Source organism: Haemaphysalis longicornis, unplaced genomic scaffold, assembly GCF_048455015.1.
Source record: "Haemaphysalis longicornis isolate Haplotype H1 unplaced genomic scaffold, Haemaphysalis longicornis Haplotype H1 scaffold_26, whole genome shotgun sequence".
NCBI classification, from domain to species: domain Eukaryota; kingdom Metazoa; phylum Arthropoda; class Arachnida; order Ixodida; family Ixodidae; genus Haemaphysalis; species Haemaphysalis longicornis.
Window position 1 is genome coordinate 3,871,059 of NW_027526319.1, and position 16,349 is coordinate 3,887,407.

General features: G+C 48.4%; 1 protein-coding gene across 2 annotated transcripts in view; it reads right to left on the bottom strand.

The window, feature by feature from the left end:
- The window catches only part of LOC144172761 (uncharacterized), a 41,758-nt gene extending 25,919 nt beyond the window's left edge, over positions 1-15,839 (bottom strand). For both annotated transcript variants that reach the window (XM_077701366.1, XM_077701365.1), the window contains exons 1-2: positions 15,672-15,839; positions 14,236-14,282 (exon numbers count right to left, since the gene is read on the bottom strand). In XM_077701366.1, the coding sequence (XP_077557492.1) occupies positions 14,236-14,282; positions 15,672-15,753 (129 nt within the window). In that variant the 5' untranslated portion in view covers positions 15,754-15,839. The remainder of the gene's footprint in view (positions 1-14,235; positions 14,283-15,671) is intronic.
- Positions 15,840-16,349: the final 510 nt, after the last annotated feature.

Consider the following 16,349-nt stretch of genomic DNA (forward strand, 5'->3'; position numbering starts at 1 on the left):
ATTCCTTGGCATGCCGTAGAGAGCAGGCCCACATCTGGCGCCCGAACGTGGGGCTGATGTCAAGCCCACCCGTGGACATTTGCTCTCTGCGGCTGCCGGGAAGGGGCCCACTGCGGCTTGGGACGGCATTCCTTTGTTCCGGGAAGGAAGCGCCATTTTGGCAGTGGGAGACCAGGGCTTTGAGCCGTGTAGATGCATGTTTGTAAATTAGTTTTGAGGCCAGTGTTTTAGTTTGCTTAGGTTTTACGATGGCTGTAGATGCCTGAAGTTTTTCTTGCGTTTTTTTCTCTGTTGTTCGGGTAACGGCCTGAGTGGTTACATTGCGAGTGTATTTAGCGTTTGTAGGGATATTAGTCGCTTGTGTATTTGGATGTGTTCCTACTGTAGTTTATTTGTATATTAATGTGGCTGTAGTTCAGCCCCGTTGGTCGAATGTATTGTCTTGACGTTCGTTTTTTGCTTCCATTATAGATTTGTGTGTGGAGTGTGTTTGTCGAGTTGCGTATGTAGTTAGCGCGGCTTCCTCTGTATTTCGCGTCTACAGTTTGGCGTGGTTGAGCCAGCTTTTTGTTGGGTAGTTCGCTGGAAATGGCTCCTACCACAAGGAGAGAGACGGGAGAGAAGGAGGAGCCGCAGGGCTCGGGGGGAGACTCAGCGGCCGCTGCGCAGGAGGCTGCTGGTCAGTTGCAGCCCGCAGATCTCGCCTCAATGATGAGGCAGATGACCGGGATGTTCGCGGAGATGACCCGAATGCTCGGTTCGGCGCCAGCGGCTCCCACCGCGGGTCCTGTAGTGCCAGTCTCGAAGCCGCGTTTAAATATCGAGGTTCCCTCCTATTCCGGCTACGGAGACGCGAAATCCGTTTACGAATACCTGCAGCAACTGGAGTCGTACCAGACTGCGGTAGGCGCATCGGATGATGACGTGCTGAGGCAAGTCCTGCCCGTGGCACTAGTAGGAAGCGCTGCGCGTTGGAGGCGCTGCCAACCGGCTTTCGAGTCGATGGCAGATTTTAAGGACCGCTTCCGCGCGGAGTTCCTGCCACCCGATTACGAACACCGTATGAGGGACGAGCTTGCCCTTCGCACGCAGGACCCTGAGGAGAGTCTCCTCGAGTACGTGCGGGCTATGCAGGAGCTGTACGAACGGGCCGACCCCGAGGCAGCCAACGCGGTCAAGGTAGCGCGCGTGTGCAGGCAATGCCACCCGCGTTTCAGACCGAACCTGCGGGGCCGGAGTTTTCGCAACTTGGAGGCCCTCGCACAAGAAGCGCGAGTAATTCAGGCGGATTTACTCGCCAAGCTTCACTACAGGTTGCCACCGAGACCCGAGGAATCGCTCGAACCGGGTTGCGCCTGGTCGGGAGGGGGAGACGATAACTCCTCGGTCGGAAGCAACGCAGGCGACGGAAGAGGGAGGCAGGACAAAACGACCCGTTTGTGCGGGTTTTGTCACAAGCCTGGCCACTTCTCCCGTCAATGCCCCGAGAAAATGCGTAGCACGCAGGGAAACTCGGATCGCCGGCGGCGGTGAAGGGCGGTAGCTTGTCGTCGCCGGCGGGAAGCGAGAAGGGGGGGCCAGGCAGAGGGGGTGCAAGGGAGCCCCCAGAGCACCACGACGCTGGCGCCGGCGGCCAGCTGGCCCCCTCCGCATGTAGGGCACACGGGGACCCATCCTCGGTGGCCCCGTTCATGCGAGTGCAATTGGTCGGTCAAGAACTTTTTGGACTGGTCGACACGGGCTCGACGATTTCTCTCATCGGGGACGAAATCTTCGAAGCCTGCCGGAAAAGAAGAATCCGGGTCAGGCCCGCCGAGACACCCTTGAGCTTAGCAGCGGGTTCGGCAAAAGCAGACGGAGCTGTGAGACTCACGCTCGGTTTTGATGGCAGAAAGCGCAGACAGCGTTTTGTTTGCTTGCCTGGTTTGTCTGTTTCAGTCATACTGGGCAGAGATTTCCTCTCGAGGGAGGGTGTTGTGCTCGACATGGGGAGGAACGGTTTTCGGTACGGGCCGCAACCCCCTTTCTTTCCTTTCGCGAACGCGCCGATGCACGGTTTGCAACCGCACGGGGCATATAAACTCTACTGTGCTGCGGAAGGCCAGGGAGAGGCGTTAGGAAAGATGAGCACTGATGTAGAAGCGATCGTCGCATCTTTTTCAGGATCCGATGATCGGCGCCGAATGTTGGCGGAAAGTTTGCTCCCCTTATCGGAAGGGGGTGGCGGAAGCGCGCGCGCCGAGTGCAGTGGTTTCATGGGCGGCGCGGGCCACCCCTAGAGGGGGAGGAAAGGGCCGGACGGAGGAGTCGAGGCAGGCCGCAAAGGGAAAGAGGAGCGGCATCTCGCAGCTGCGATTTCTCGCCCCCCGAGAACAGAGGCAGAAAGGAATCTGTCGTGGGGGGAGGTAGTGAGTAAGGAAGAGCTCATTGAGGCCCAGAAAGCAGACGGTCTGTGCCAGCGGGTGCTGAAAAGGCTAGCGGGAGGCGTAGCTTGCACCGGTAACGCTGAGGGGTTTGACGCGTATCTGCTGGGCGACGATGGCTTATTACTTCGCTACTTTCCCCAACTGGACGACGAAGAGGCGGTTTCATCCCCCTTTCGAGTCGTGGTCCCGAGGAAGTTGCGGAAACGGTTCATGCGGTACTTTCATGACTCAGCGCTGGCAGGAAATGGCAGCGGCAGTAAGACTTACGACAAGTTATGCCGTGTCGCGACCTGGCCAGGCATGAGGAGAGACGTAATGAGCTATTCCCGCGCTTGCCCTCTTTGCCAGGTAGCGAAGCCGCGCGCTGGGAAGCCTGTGGGTTTCATGAAGCCGGTGGAAAGCAGCTACCCTTGGCAGATTGTAGCGTGTGATGTAATGGGACCCCTCCCAAGATCCGCGCGAGGAAACCAGTTCATTCTGGTTATAACGGACCACTTTTCTAAGTGGGTAGAGTTGTTTCCCCTTAGAAAGCTAGCGTCGGAGCGGATCGTAGAGAAGCTGGTGGAGACATTCACTCGTTTCGGCTTCCCCTCCGACCTGATCACTGACAATGCTTCGTATTTCACAAGCAAAGTCTTTTCAGACTGTTGTCGAGCGCTGCACATTCGGCACAGGAAAACGAGTCCTTATCATGCTCAGAGCAACATCACTGAGAGGGTGAACAGGAACCTGAAGTGCATGCTGGTTGTGACAACCAAGGAGCATAAGGACTGGGACACACGTTTGCCTGAGCTGGCTTTCGCGACTAGGACTACCGTAAATAGGTCAACGGGTTTGGCACCAGGTTACCTAAACTTCGGTAGAGAGATCGCTTTTCCAATGGAAAATGGACTGCTGTACGCGGCGGCGGGTAACGCCCCTTCTCTGTCGCAGTACGCGGCTAGGCTCCGGGAACGCCTTTGGGCAGCGCAACGCACGGCTCTGGAGAATCTCGACGTGGCGCGCATGGAGCAAGCCGAGCAGTATAACAAAGGCCGTTGTCACCTTGTGTACAACATCGGTGACCTAGTGCTAAGGAGAACGCACCCACTCAGCAACGCTGCACGCGGTTTCACTGCAGCGCTCGCACACAAATGGCGAGGGCCATACAGAATTACGGCGCAGACGACTCTGCTCACGTATGAGATGCAGTCGCTTGAAAGCGACGAGCTGGTGGGTCCTGTGCACGTGAGCGATCTCAAGGCCTATCACGTTCGCACTTGCGATGACGAACAGGTGGTAGCGGAACCAGAAGGCGGGAGTCCCGCTTCTAATGACAGAACGGCCGGCGACAGGGTTCGCACCCATCGTTACGACCTGAGGGTGCGGTAGTGCCTACCCCCCACGGGTCCGGGTCTCGCGTGGTCCTACCACGAAGCAACCCGCAGCAGAGTCACCGCTTCAAGTTTCATCGCGCCACCTGTGCGGTGATGCGAGGCGTGGTTTTGTGTCTGGCCGTTACGATGCCAGCCTGGGCCTGCCGACAGCGGGCCCTCCCGGTGCGACCCGGGAGCTTCGCGCCACCGGCCTGGTGGTGCGGGGCGAAACGTTCGTGCCTGGGCATTCGAGTCCGGCCTGGGCCTGCCGAGCAGAGGGCCTTCCCGGTACGACCCGGGAGTTGTTGCCACGGTCCGGGTGGTCCCGCCGCCCTTCGAAGATGCGAGGCGGCTGCGGTTCGCCTCCTGGTCCACGGCGGAGTCGTATTCATCTGTAGGAGGCCTGCTGAGCTCATCGCGGAGCTGCAACCCTGGCCTGGAGGCGCCGGTGGGCGCAGAGCCTACAGCTCGCTCTGGGGCTGCGAGCGCCCGTCAACCGGGTTTGCCCCGGGCTCATCACGGCGTCTCCGGGTCCGGCGCCGAGCAGCGGAGATCGGGACACCGGGGCGCTGTCGAGAGGAGCCTGGCCGTTCGGTGGAATCCTGCGCTGGCACCCGAGAATGCGCTCCTGCGGACGCCTACGTGGTGACGATGGCGACAGAGCGGCATGCTGCCACACTTCGGCGGGTGCCGTCCCAGCCACAGCTGCACAGGGCGGCCCCGGGCGCCGACCAGCGGTTCCACGTGCGCTAGGAACCCGAGGACGATCTTCATTGACGGACCCGTACCCCGTGTTGGAGGGGGGGAGAGATGTGGGGAGCGCCTTGGCACACCTTCTGGCCTAGAGGGTGTTGCCCGGAGCCCCTCGCCGTGAGCTCCCTTCCCTTGCCCTCCTCGCCTGCCGTGCGGCTACGGGGCCGCAAGACTTGGGAGAGGGGGTGCCCGAGTGATGGCGCGAGGGGATGTGTTGGAGCGGGCGGCGGTGAGGAAGAACCGCGCGCGGAGACTCGGAACTCGGGAGGCAGAGTGTTTGTGATGATGGTGTGTGTGTGTATGCCCGGACGGTCGACAGCGTGGAGGATGTAAGTAAAGAGTTCTTTCACGCAACCGCAGTGTGCCTCATTCCTTGGCATGCCGTAGAGAGCAGGCCCACAGGTTTAAGGAGTTCCGCACAACTCATTCGCCTTCACGAACGCTCTAAATCTGCCTACTCTCCAACGTCATGAGCACAAAGTGAAATCAACAAAACTCTCAGCCCCAGAGTGTTGACGCGGAAAGGTAGCTGAAATTCGAAATAAGACAATTTTTTGTACACTCTTGGTGGTGAACTTCTGAAGAAGACCAAGTTGACTAAAACAGCGGCAACAAGGAAAACATTGTGATAGTCTTCGTTTTAAATTTTTCGGTTTTGGCCACCGCTGGCGGGTGACGGCAGCTGCTGAAGCGACTTTTAGAAATGGCTAACACAATTTTTTTAAAAAAGCCTATTTGTCGTAACGTTTTCTTTCACAAACGTTTGTTTGAACGTTTGTAAGGCATTTTTCGTTATCTTTAAAAACTTCTAAATCATGCCTACATTTCTCTTTTTGGTCATTGTCACCACCATGCCTAACAAATTTATGCCGTTGCGTTTTATGGTTTACCAAGTCCCGCCCAAATACTGTATCTCAAGGCCTCAAACACCTAATGTCATTTTTCGTATACGTGTGGCACGGGTATACAATCACGTCTTTTACGAGACAGGCCAAGACCTCCTTGGGGAAACTCACAAAGCCTGTGACCCAAAAATTCGAGCGCACGGATAAACATCGCGCCTCTTATTGTACACATTGGACCCGTGCCCAACATATCCCACTAAATTTCATTTGCGGCTCTCTCCTGACAGGCTACCATGCCTTCGTCCTTGACCTAACTGAACCCAGAAATTCTTCCGCGTATTTCACTCTCTGATTGGCTATAGCACACGCTGTACATGTGGGCGCCGAAGGAACGATTTGAGTCACCTGCAACTTGAATGACGCCTTTAGACTACTGAGGGTGAAAATAAACGATTAACCTTGTCTACTATACAGGGCTTACATCTTTGCAGGAACACTTTGGCACATGACACTGATCCTAAAGCCAAAGAAAAATTCACGCATCTCTACGAAGTGAATCATGACGAGTGGGCGAAGTACTTGGGATAGTTCTTATGTTAAATCACCCGTGAGAGGGCTTACTGCTGCTAAAACGATTTGCAATCCAGACAGATCCAATACAATTCAATTTATTTCCATCCATTCCGTTTAAATCCAATCCAATACTCCACGCGCATGCGCAGCAAGGCTCTCCAGGAACTCTCTCTCTCTCTCTCTCTCTCTCTCTCTCTCTCTCTCTCTCTCTCTCTGTCTCTCTCTCTCTTTCTCTCTCTCTCTCTAACTTTTTGTGAACCTTTTGTTCCAGTTTAAATTTACATGGTGCTGTGCCGTGAGCACCTACGCGGGACGCTGGACAAGCCTCGGCCTTAAGGCTCTTCACACCTAAAGAACTGCGTTTCAGAAGTGGATGCTAGGTGTTTAGTAACGTTTGGTTAGTTCCTATTATTCACGTCAGTGGCGTAGCCAGAGGCGTGTTGCGGTGTCAAAACAGCCCCGAAATTTTCAGGGAGCTGCACCCTCTTTGGGCTTTTTTTGTGCATGCTATTTACACGACACAAACATATATCAAAATATAAAAACAAACATAAATAGCTATAATAAAAACACTAATGAGTAAGGTATTCTTCGAACACAGGCTTTCTTCTATTTTATGTTTTTACATGTGGTACAAAATAACTACCAAGAATTACCTCTGGCTACGGCGCGAATTCACGTATAATATACGCTTAGTTAGGTAGCATCAACCGCGCCACGCCATCGTGGTCTCTAAATTGCCACAGCTCGGCAACAGCATTTGAACCATTACAAATTGTGCTGAAATAAAGTATCAGATATTACGGCAATAAAAATATAATAATATACGATTATTGCGCACACCATTACAGTATAGGGTGAAGTGGCGTCGAGGCATGGGAAGGTTGTAGGTAGCTGACATTTGCCGTTACCGACCGATAATGTAGGGTACGACATGGCCGCCCTTGAGCCCCATTATGAAAACGCTCTGTAGTCTTTTTAGGCTAAGGTTGATGATGTCCTGATGTCCCCTTGTAGCTAGTTCCTACATCTGAAACACTTGAATTCTTCTATGACAGTAATATCTTTCTCAGTAATAGCCTTGACAGCAATAGCGACTGTGACCGCTGACCTATTTTCTAGATTCTGACAGCCAACCTTTTAATTAGCTTGAGAGGCGTTCAATAGGGCGTTTGTAAATGTTCGTTTTTTGGCGAAGCTTATTTGGCTTTCCTCGATTTATTTTTTTAAGCAGGGAAATATCTGAAGTACGATTTCTCAATTAAAACTGGGTTTTGCCTAGTTGTATTTGCTATATAAAGAGATGAGATTTTTTATTTTCAACTGCAACGTTTAACTGTGAGGCACGTTTATATTTTTGTTTCTAGGAACAATGTTTCGTAAATCATCGGCAGTGGGACGTTCTTGCTTGTTCGGAAACTAACAGTGGCAAAACCTAACGGAACGAGCATAAGCCACAACATTTTGCAAATATTGACCAGTGATTCACTTAGAAGGTACCCATAGGCTGTGAGACATGCAGTACCAGGGGCCTAAATAAACAGAATTGCACTCTGGTATTTTTACCGTACGGAAAACCTGTAATTCCGGAGTTATTTTTTGCAACCATCATAGCAACATCAGCTTTATGCGAAATCAAATTTACGCTCTCCTGCTAAGCAGCACACAACCACGTCGCCGATCGCTGAGGCTGATCATCGGCTATTCAATTCATGCAATTTTCCTGAGAGTTTAATTTACACTCTAAGTTAATAACTGCGCGAATTCTGAGAATGATTACGTTTTGATACATTGTAGAAGAAATACGGACTGATTTCTTTTTACGCACCCAGATTCCGAAGGTAATGCTCGCGGTTCCGCAGGATAAGTAGATTAAACTACAATTTGTTTAATCCGCATATACAGAATTCGTTTTCCAGACCGAAAGCTTTCTTAGTGCGACCGGGGGTGTTCTCTCAAATAAACTAATGCATTTATCCATAAACCGGTTGGTTGACCAAAAAAGCTATGGTAGATCTCTGACCACAAGGCGCGTGTGTGATGCAGGGATTCAATTGTGGAAAAACGGTTATTTGAAAATCGCCGTTAAGGAAGGGTTCTAGAAAAAACAATACACGAATCGATTATGAAGGAGGAGTATTATAATGTACCTTTATACCATAAACCAGGCATCGGTATAGATTTAGTTCGTTTGTTAAGGCGTTAGCTCAGTGCGCTAAAAACATACGGTTTGTTCTTGGCTTGAGATTTCTGGCTTTGAAATTTTGACGATAGATTGGACTCGCTTTCAGTGAACGTGGGACGCACTTTAGCGTCCACGCTTGTCTCAGCTTTCTTTAGGCAGGAATGGTAAATGTGATTTAAGTGGAGAGAATGCAAATTATATATTCGCCACATATTTCCTTCGGCCAAACCACAACTGTCCTTCAAATTTTTTATAACGCATGCTTGCGCCAATATCTTTAGCGCAGACTTTCACGATAGTGTCTTACCACTCTAAGTAGCATTTTTTTAACCGATGGATTCCGTAATAAGCGATCCCAATGCTTAGCCCCTTGTATCAGCGGAGTATTTCAAAGGAATGTTTAGACCTGTCTATGAGAGGTGCATGCGGCAAGGGAGAATACTGCACCGCAGTTTGTACGCTTACTGACATCAAAACACCGCTTTTTACTGGCAAAAAATAGACATATCCGATGCCTAGTGAACGAGCATTATCATCATCATCATCAGCCTGTCTAAACCCACTGCAGGGCAAATGCATCTCCCATATATATCCATATATACCGGTACTGTGCTATCTGCGGCCAATTTATCCCCGCAAACTTCGTGATTTCCTCTGCCCGTCCAAGTTTCTGCCACGCCCTGCCATGCTTGCGTTCTCTAGGGACCCACTCTGTTACCGTTACTGACCAACGGTTATCTTGACTACGCATTAGATGTCCTGCCCACACCCGTGGAACGGAAGATGAAAGGTGTAGCATTCAGGGGCACGAAGAGAGCGAGTGGGTCAGGGAACAAACGCGTGTTAAATTAAGGATATATTAGTAAACATTAAGAAGAAGCGAGCGAGCGTATGCCTTTGCGATTTCCCCGAAAACAAAGCTTACTTGGTCTTGTGTGCTCCCGTAATACTGAGCTAGTTCTGGCATCCTTCCTGTCGTCTTTGAAGTACACGGTCAAGTGGAATGTCCGTAAAAGCTTCTATTTTTCTTCATTTCCCTTGACCAATTCTGGGAATTAGCGTGCACATTCCTCCATGAAATGTACGCAGGCCTTCTGAATAAAAGCGACAATGATGTTCCGCCCTTGTAAGAACACTTCCGTGTCCCTGCTGTTCAGGTGAAACCACCTCAGTACGATCCGTGTATCTTCGGCCCTGCTTGACGCACCTGGTGAATCGAAATGTACTAAGTGTCTCCACGCTGGCATTACTTTAGAGAAATGCATCTCGTTTCAGAGCCAAATGAAGTTTTATCGACCGCTTACTGGTCGCTTTGCAGTTTGTTTCCTCGAGTCATGTTATAGATTCACGAGCATCTACCGACCACCCTTTTACGTGCCGAAATAACTTTTTTTAGGGTCGAAGCCCTTAGTAGCTGGAGCTGTTGGCGTCTCCTGGCGTCAGCGTCGTCGTAGTAGTAATCGTCGATCGCCTTATGTAGTCACGTTACTAAAACACCGGGAAACTCGTTTACGCCACGCCCTAGAACCTAACGCGTAATAAAAAACACCAGGACAGTCGTTTACGCCTCGCGCTGGAGCGCTTCAGAACGTGTACTAAACAAAACACCAAGACTTTCGTTTACGCCTCATGTTAGAGAGCTTCGTGCTTCAAAGATAAGTCCCTTATCTTTTAAGCACGAAGTTTATTATCTTTGAAGCTCTTGGCGCCTTGGCATAAACGCCAAGGCACAAGAATACACTGCATGCTTCGCCCCTCACTAGGTTTCACGCTCGTGGAGATGGCCTTGGATTTTTTGTTTCCTCTCCCGCTATGTCTAAGCAGCACCATCGCATTCCGTTTAGATCACCGTGCTGCGAGGGGAACGTCAACTTTTTTTATTCCTGTTCTAGGCGCCAGTAGTTACTACAGGTTCTGTAGCTGGTCGCATGTATCTGAAGGTGTTTGTCAGATCATCCTGGAAATTTCATCGGTGTCTCGATGTGCCATGCTCCGAAAGAAAAGATGGGAAAAAGATCGCCAAAAATGATGAGCGACCGCAGCCACCTCTTGAAAGAGTATTTGGATCTGCGCTGTGATGGTGCACGTGCCGTGCTCCGCAGTAAATACCATATGCCATAAAAGAAGGCTGTACTATTTTCTACATTGCCAAAAGTGTTACCAGAATAAATAAATATTTCAAGATATTCCAGGTGCGTTTGGTTAATTTGTCTATATTGGTGAAAGCGAATACGGCGAATTTTTTTTCATTTGTTTACTTCTTAAAGGCCACAGGGCATTCCATAATTGATGTCTTCTCAAATTAGCGGCTACACTTTACATTTGATCACATCTAATTTCCCAAAGTGGTAGCGCAAGACTATGCTTTCACGAAGAAGCAAGATTGGTGCGTAATGGCCGGTACACTCTATATAAGTGTTGAATGATTTAAAAAAAACTTGATTTTTTTTGTTGGTTTTAACGTGTAAACTGGTTTACCACAGCGGGGTCCTAAAAGTTCGCAGCAATTTGTATCATGCCCTTTTGTATCCCAATAACGGCATGGTCTCATAAAAGTTACTTTTTTTGTTTCAGTTTCAGCCAATCATCATGCTGCGCCGTATGTTTTGTTTCGTTACCATGGCTGCCTAGAGCGCACTGATAGCGTAGCTTAGAGCGCACTTTACCGTCGACTCTTCTTAAACTAAAGATCAAAGGATCGGAAAATACTGTTTTCTTTCTCAAGAATTCTGTTCACCAGGAAAAAAGGATTGAGCATTACGCGACGGGGAATCCATGTCGTAAAGATAGCGGGGTACTACAGGTAAAACTGGATGTAACGAACCTTATTGTAACAAATTCCTTCATTTAACGAAGTTTTTCAATTCCCCATTGTCAGCCCCCTTGAAGCCAATGTGTTTGCGACCTGTATGTAACGACAGCGTTGCAATGGTTACCCTCGGTGTAACGAATTCGCCACGTCGGTGAATGACTGTTTTGTGTCCATGTTTCTGACGAATAGGTTATAAAAATGCACTAATTTAGCAAAGATCGTCCGCACCAGAAACTACTGTGCATTTATACTTGTGAGTGCGGTGTCGATTAGGTGCTAGGCCCCTCCCGTCAGTGTGTAGTTGCGCGTCGCCGCTGCTACTTGTAGTGTCGTTCCTGCTTCCAGAAAACGAAATGTTTTGTCTTTTCACGACAAACTTGAAATTGTCCGCCGACGAAGAATAAGAACGTCGCCGCCCGGTAAAGTATCCCAGAAAGCAACCTCTTAACAATTTTGAGTGCTCAAAAGAGCCTCAAATTTGCAAAAAGGTGCCCTTTCAGCACACTTTAAGTTCTTGAATCGCTTAAATGCACCGACAAGTGTCAAAAGGCAAAAGAGATACTTGATTTACGTTTGGTCATATGGTAAGTGACCATGCTCCTTTAGAGTAGCCAGTAGTGATTAAGCTGGCGAGAAAGCAGTAGGCGATAACCACGCAGTTTTCACTGTGAAATGAATCTTTGAATTGTGAGTTCACCGTCACTGACATCTAGCAGTCTGGTTTCATTTCTGCTTCATTCACGGAAGCCTTACCTCCAAAACCTGCATGTAACGAAAACCTGGATGTAACACAAAATTGCGAATTTTTGCCGACTTCGTTATATTCAGGTTTAATTTTACGTGCACAAAGTGACTGCACAAATGCAAGCACTAGGCTTCTGTCCTTCTCCGAATTGCTAAGGAACTTTACAATATGTCACTAGCCCGCTCAATTATTCTGTATGTAAAATACAGTGGGAACTGCGATTATTTTGCGGGTGCAAAACGACTTTATGTTGCCATCTCTAGCTCCCACAGCCTTCTGTTTAATAACCCCACCCATACCCGCCAGGCTGCGCAGAGAAACTCAGGAAGCTCTTGGTGACCACCTACTCGGTCGCAAGCGCTGTTCTCGTAAAGTGACAACTCGGCATGTCAGCGATGATTTCTTTTTTCCTTTTCACAGGAACGACATTAAGATGTAGTTTCTGAGCTGTCATCGGTAATGACTTAGCGACGAACTGTCAAGCAGGACCAAAGAAATTCTCTTGGTGTAAGCCTACCTGGACATAGCGGAATGCCCAGAGGGGCAGCGTGCGCAAGTGAGCCGGAAACCGCCTGGAAAGAAAACCGGAAATGATACGTGCCATGGTGGCGCGGCGCTTGTCCAGCCAGCTGCGTTTTAAGTGTATTTTAGGTTCGGTTTAAGCGGTCGCGAAGATTTTCCCCGCATTAAGGACAGTTTTTTGCATTGTTTTATCAAAAACCAACTGCCCGGCATATATTCCTCTTAAGCGGTAGTCCCGGATAACCGGTTTTCGTTTATCCACCTTATAATATTATATTTCAATCGGTTTTCCCCGAGCTCAGAGTAGTGAAATACACACTGGTGAAGATTTCGGACTTCTGGAATGTGATATTTAGGATCGCGCAAGACGAAGCACAAATGCACTGTAACATTTAAAACATAGACCACTTTATTCAAAGATGTGAAAGTGATGTCACTGCCAATTTCGTTCTCAAATTTTCTAAATGTTAGAGAGACTACTAGGAACCAAAGCCCTCCTAAGTTTTAGGTCATTCACTTTATGAAACAATCTCTAAAACAGTGGAAGAAAAACGAGAACGCAACAAATGGAGAAAAAGTCAACTTGACCCGTACAGAAATTTTTGTGTGATAAACAACTGGCACGATAACATCTAACGCGATTCCACACATGGCCAGACAATGCGTTTCGTCCTCCATACCATACAGTTTAAACGCGCACTATGCAAACGTGCATATATCTATCTTAACTGTTCCTGTCACGGGCCAGGCAGTGGGAGGCTGTATTGTCATTTCCGATGTAGACACATGGGGTTCGGGGAGAGCGGTTTTATTCTGTGGTTTTATATGACGCCGGCACACGTAGTGTTCGCTGAGCCGTGACGCCTGCAGGTAATGAGTCGTGCCCCTCTACCGAATGAAATCGAGTGGCAGCGCTCTGGCTGCCACCTGCGGCTTCGCGACGCAGGGCTCGAACGCTAAGGATGCATATTTGTAAATGGGCAGTATTTATGCGATGAATGCGCACGCCGCTGAGGGCGCTTCCCGCAATTCCCCGTGATCTTGCTTGAGATAGTCAGGCGTAAATCAACGGATGAGCATTTTCATTGGTGTTTCTCACGAGAGCTGCAGCCTCGATATATATGTCACGGTGATCTTGGACGTAATTTTTTGCGCGAAAGATCTCGCGCTTTTCAGTGCCTGTGGTCACAAGCTCCATTCTACGTGAGCATCACCGTCCTGCTTGTAATATCAATAACCACTTCTATCAGGCGTCAATCTGCCTACGCCCCAGAATAAAAGCCACCTGGAGCAACGGCGTCATAAGAAATGGCCTGCAGTAGGAGATGCTTTTAGAAGGCGCGGATTTGTAACCGGCTAATCAAGTTATAAATACAAAGGAACGGATACACGCCTGTATTCTTTACGTGTATTTTTCTATTTGGCTTATCTAATCAAGCTACATTCTAATGGGGGAGCCACAAAACGTTGGTTCTCGCGTACGACAAGGGTGACAACTGGTAAAAAAAAATGCCACTTGTTGTGCTCTCTGCCGGCACAGTTCGGGGGATAAAAGCTTTTTAGCGAAGAACTGTGTACACGTATGTTCTCCATGCACGCTTCCCGTACGTATTCAGAGAGGGGAAGTTTTTCTGTAGTTGTTTTGCAGAGACGCGCTTACTAAAACACGTGGAGTACCCACGGCGGCACGTCAGTGTGCATTGGCTGTTTCAATGCCCTTTTACTGCTGACGGATTCGGCTAGCCCTTACAACGCTTTTTACCCGTCGAAAAGGTGGAAGGTTGAAGATCAGTCGGCAGAAACCTACCTGCGCATGGGCCCAAACAACCGAGATATTTGAACACGTCCGTACTCGACAAAACACCTTTCTCATGTGCTCATTTGTTCGGCTGCTCGGAAACTGAACGCATATTCTGATTCAGATTTGCAGCACAGTTAGAGAACACCTTTTAAGATTTGAGAAACCAAGCCAACATAAAGCAGGCGAGAAAAGCTTCGCTGCAATGGCGCATCACTCACCTCGCCAAACCCCAAGATGTTCGGAAACGTGACCTCTACACATGGGGCTGGAAACAAAAGCAAAACATGTGGGTGAGTAAGTTTTATGCATTCATGGCATGATCAACTCGGCCTCATCCCTAAAATTGGGAGTGCTCTGGTTGCTACGTAAATGGATTGGAAATCAATATATTCACGGGGCGTCCATCATCCGACAGGGTTGGGATTTCATAAAATGTACACTAAAACAAAGCTTTGTTGTTTTCACTGACGGCGTCTGAAGCGCAAAAACACCATGCAGGAAAGCCAACTTTCTCTGACGATGAGGATGAATAGTCGTGGTTGGGGTGAATGAAAAAACTCTTCAAAGTTCGGAATCTAACCCGGGGCTATCGGTTAATGAACACGACGTCTATCCGACTGCTCCATTTCGACATCGTCGAAACGCAGTACAAAGTCAGATGAAAACAAAAAAATCCATCACCAGAAAGCTTCGCCTTCAACCATCGTCGTCGTTAGACGGAGGGGTGCATAATTTTTTTTTTATATTCTCTTAAAAAGCACATGTGCTTCTAGTTTTAGTAAAAACTTCGAATATCAGTTTAATGATAATACGAAACATCGTTTTCAAGTGCTACGCAAAAGGACCCTCCTTTCAAAAAACCCTGTTCAACTGACAGCGATGCATTCTCAGCTTGCGGAATCAAAAAAAGTGCGAAGGAAAATAACCTTTAGTGATGCATTCTGTGCCACCTCAGGTTCGCTTTACATTATTAGGGCTGCTTGAACATTTGCGCGCATGCGAAAGGCTTCATAAAAGGAACAACTGTGAGTCAATCGACGTTGGCGTGGTAGGTAACAGGGAGATATTCTTAAAAGCTGTGGGCTAAAACGACAGGAAGTCGTTGCATTTATATAGGAACAAGCTAACTTGAAAAGTTGCTCGCAGCCAAATAATTGAATTAATATTTTTTCCGACATGTTTTCGGTCAACTTTGCCCCCTATACTCCTGCTGAAAACGGCGCACTAAATCTGCGCTCCCAAATCGAAATCTTGCAAGCATTTTTTTCAGTTTAGAGTGCAAGAACTCATTGGATATTATTCATTCTGTAGAAACTTCCGAATTCCAACTACCTTTTACAAAATTAGGTTCTAGCATACAAAAATGTTTGTTTACTGTAGCTTTGGGAGTGAGAATGCGCTTCCCGAGACGATATTTTGTCCGATGTTATTTTGTCCAGGTCGTCAAAGAGATAAAATGTAGGATATATGGTACTGTTTGGTTTGTAAGCTTCTGAAACTTAGTCGTTGTAAAGCGGGAACTAACGTTAGGAGCCTACTTTACAAGCTTTGATTTTCATGAAAATGTAGGATAAAGAGGTATTAGAGTCCACATTATCAAAACCCATCCCGTTTAGGCTTTGTTGAAAAGTTTAAATCAAGTAAAAGTACTTACTCTCCGCATCTGCAGCCAAGGCAAGCGAGGCAATTGAAACGAAGACTGCCACATTAAAAACTACTTTTTTGGAAGAAACCATTTCGAATCAATTAGAGCCTGCTCTACAACCTCTACCTTCAAAGTGAGCAGCACGATTATAGGTGGTTGCTTGCGTTGTGCCTGAATGTCATATAGCCTGGGTCATGGCTTTTGAAGCCTCTTTTGTTTTTAAGGTTTATTGTGACGTTAGTACGGGGAAAATTAAATTTTCATTTGACGTTGTCCCACGCACGCGTCACTTTCGCTCAGAAAATAATTGCTTTTGAACCGTCCGTGCCAATTTCAGAGAGTACAGCTCTTCAGTTGACGCTGGCAAGTGACGTTTTGCGACTAGATGGTTTTGAAGGCCCGCCAAAAAACAGTACGGCTGAGTAGTACACCTCCGTCTTCTGCGCTGCTGCTTCCGTTAAGATATTGAACTTGGCTGCCAGTATAAAAGATAACACTCCATTTCTGACACAACGAGGAGGCTCAACAGAAAGGGGAAACTAAACCGATACCGAGCCCATTTGACAGACCTAAGCACCCAGGTATTCTATCGCATATACGCGGAACAGAAAGTAGCTAATTACACCATTTTTCAGGCACCCTCGTTGAAACATTTTAGGTAGTAAGTAGAAACGTGTTTGTAGATTC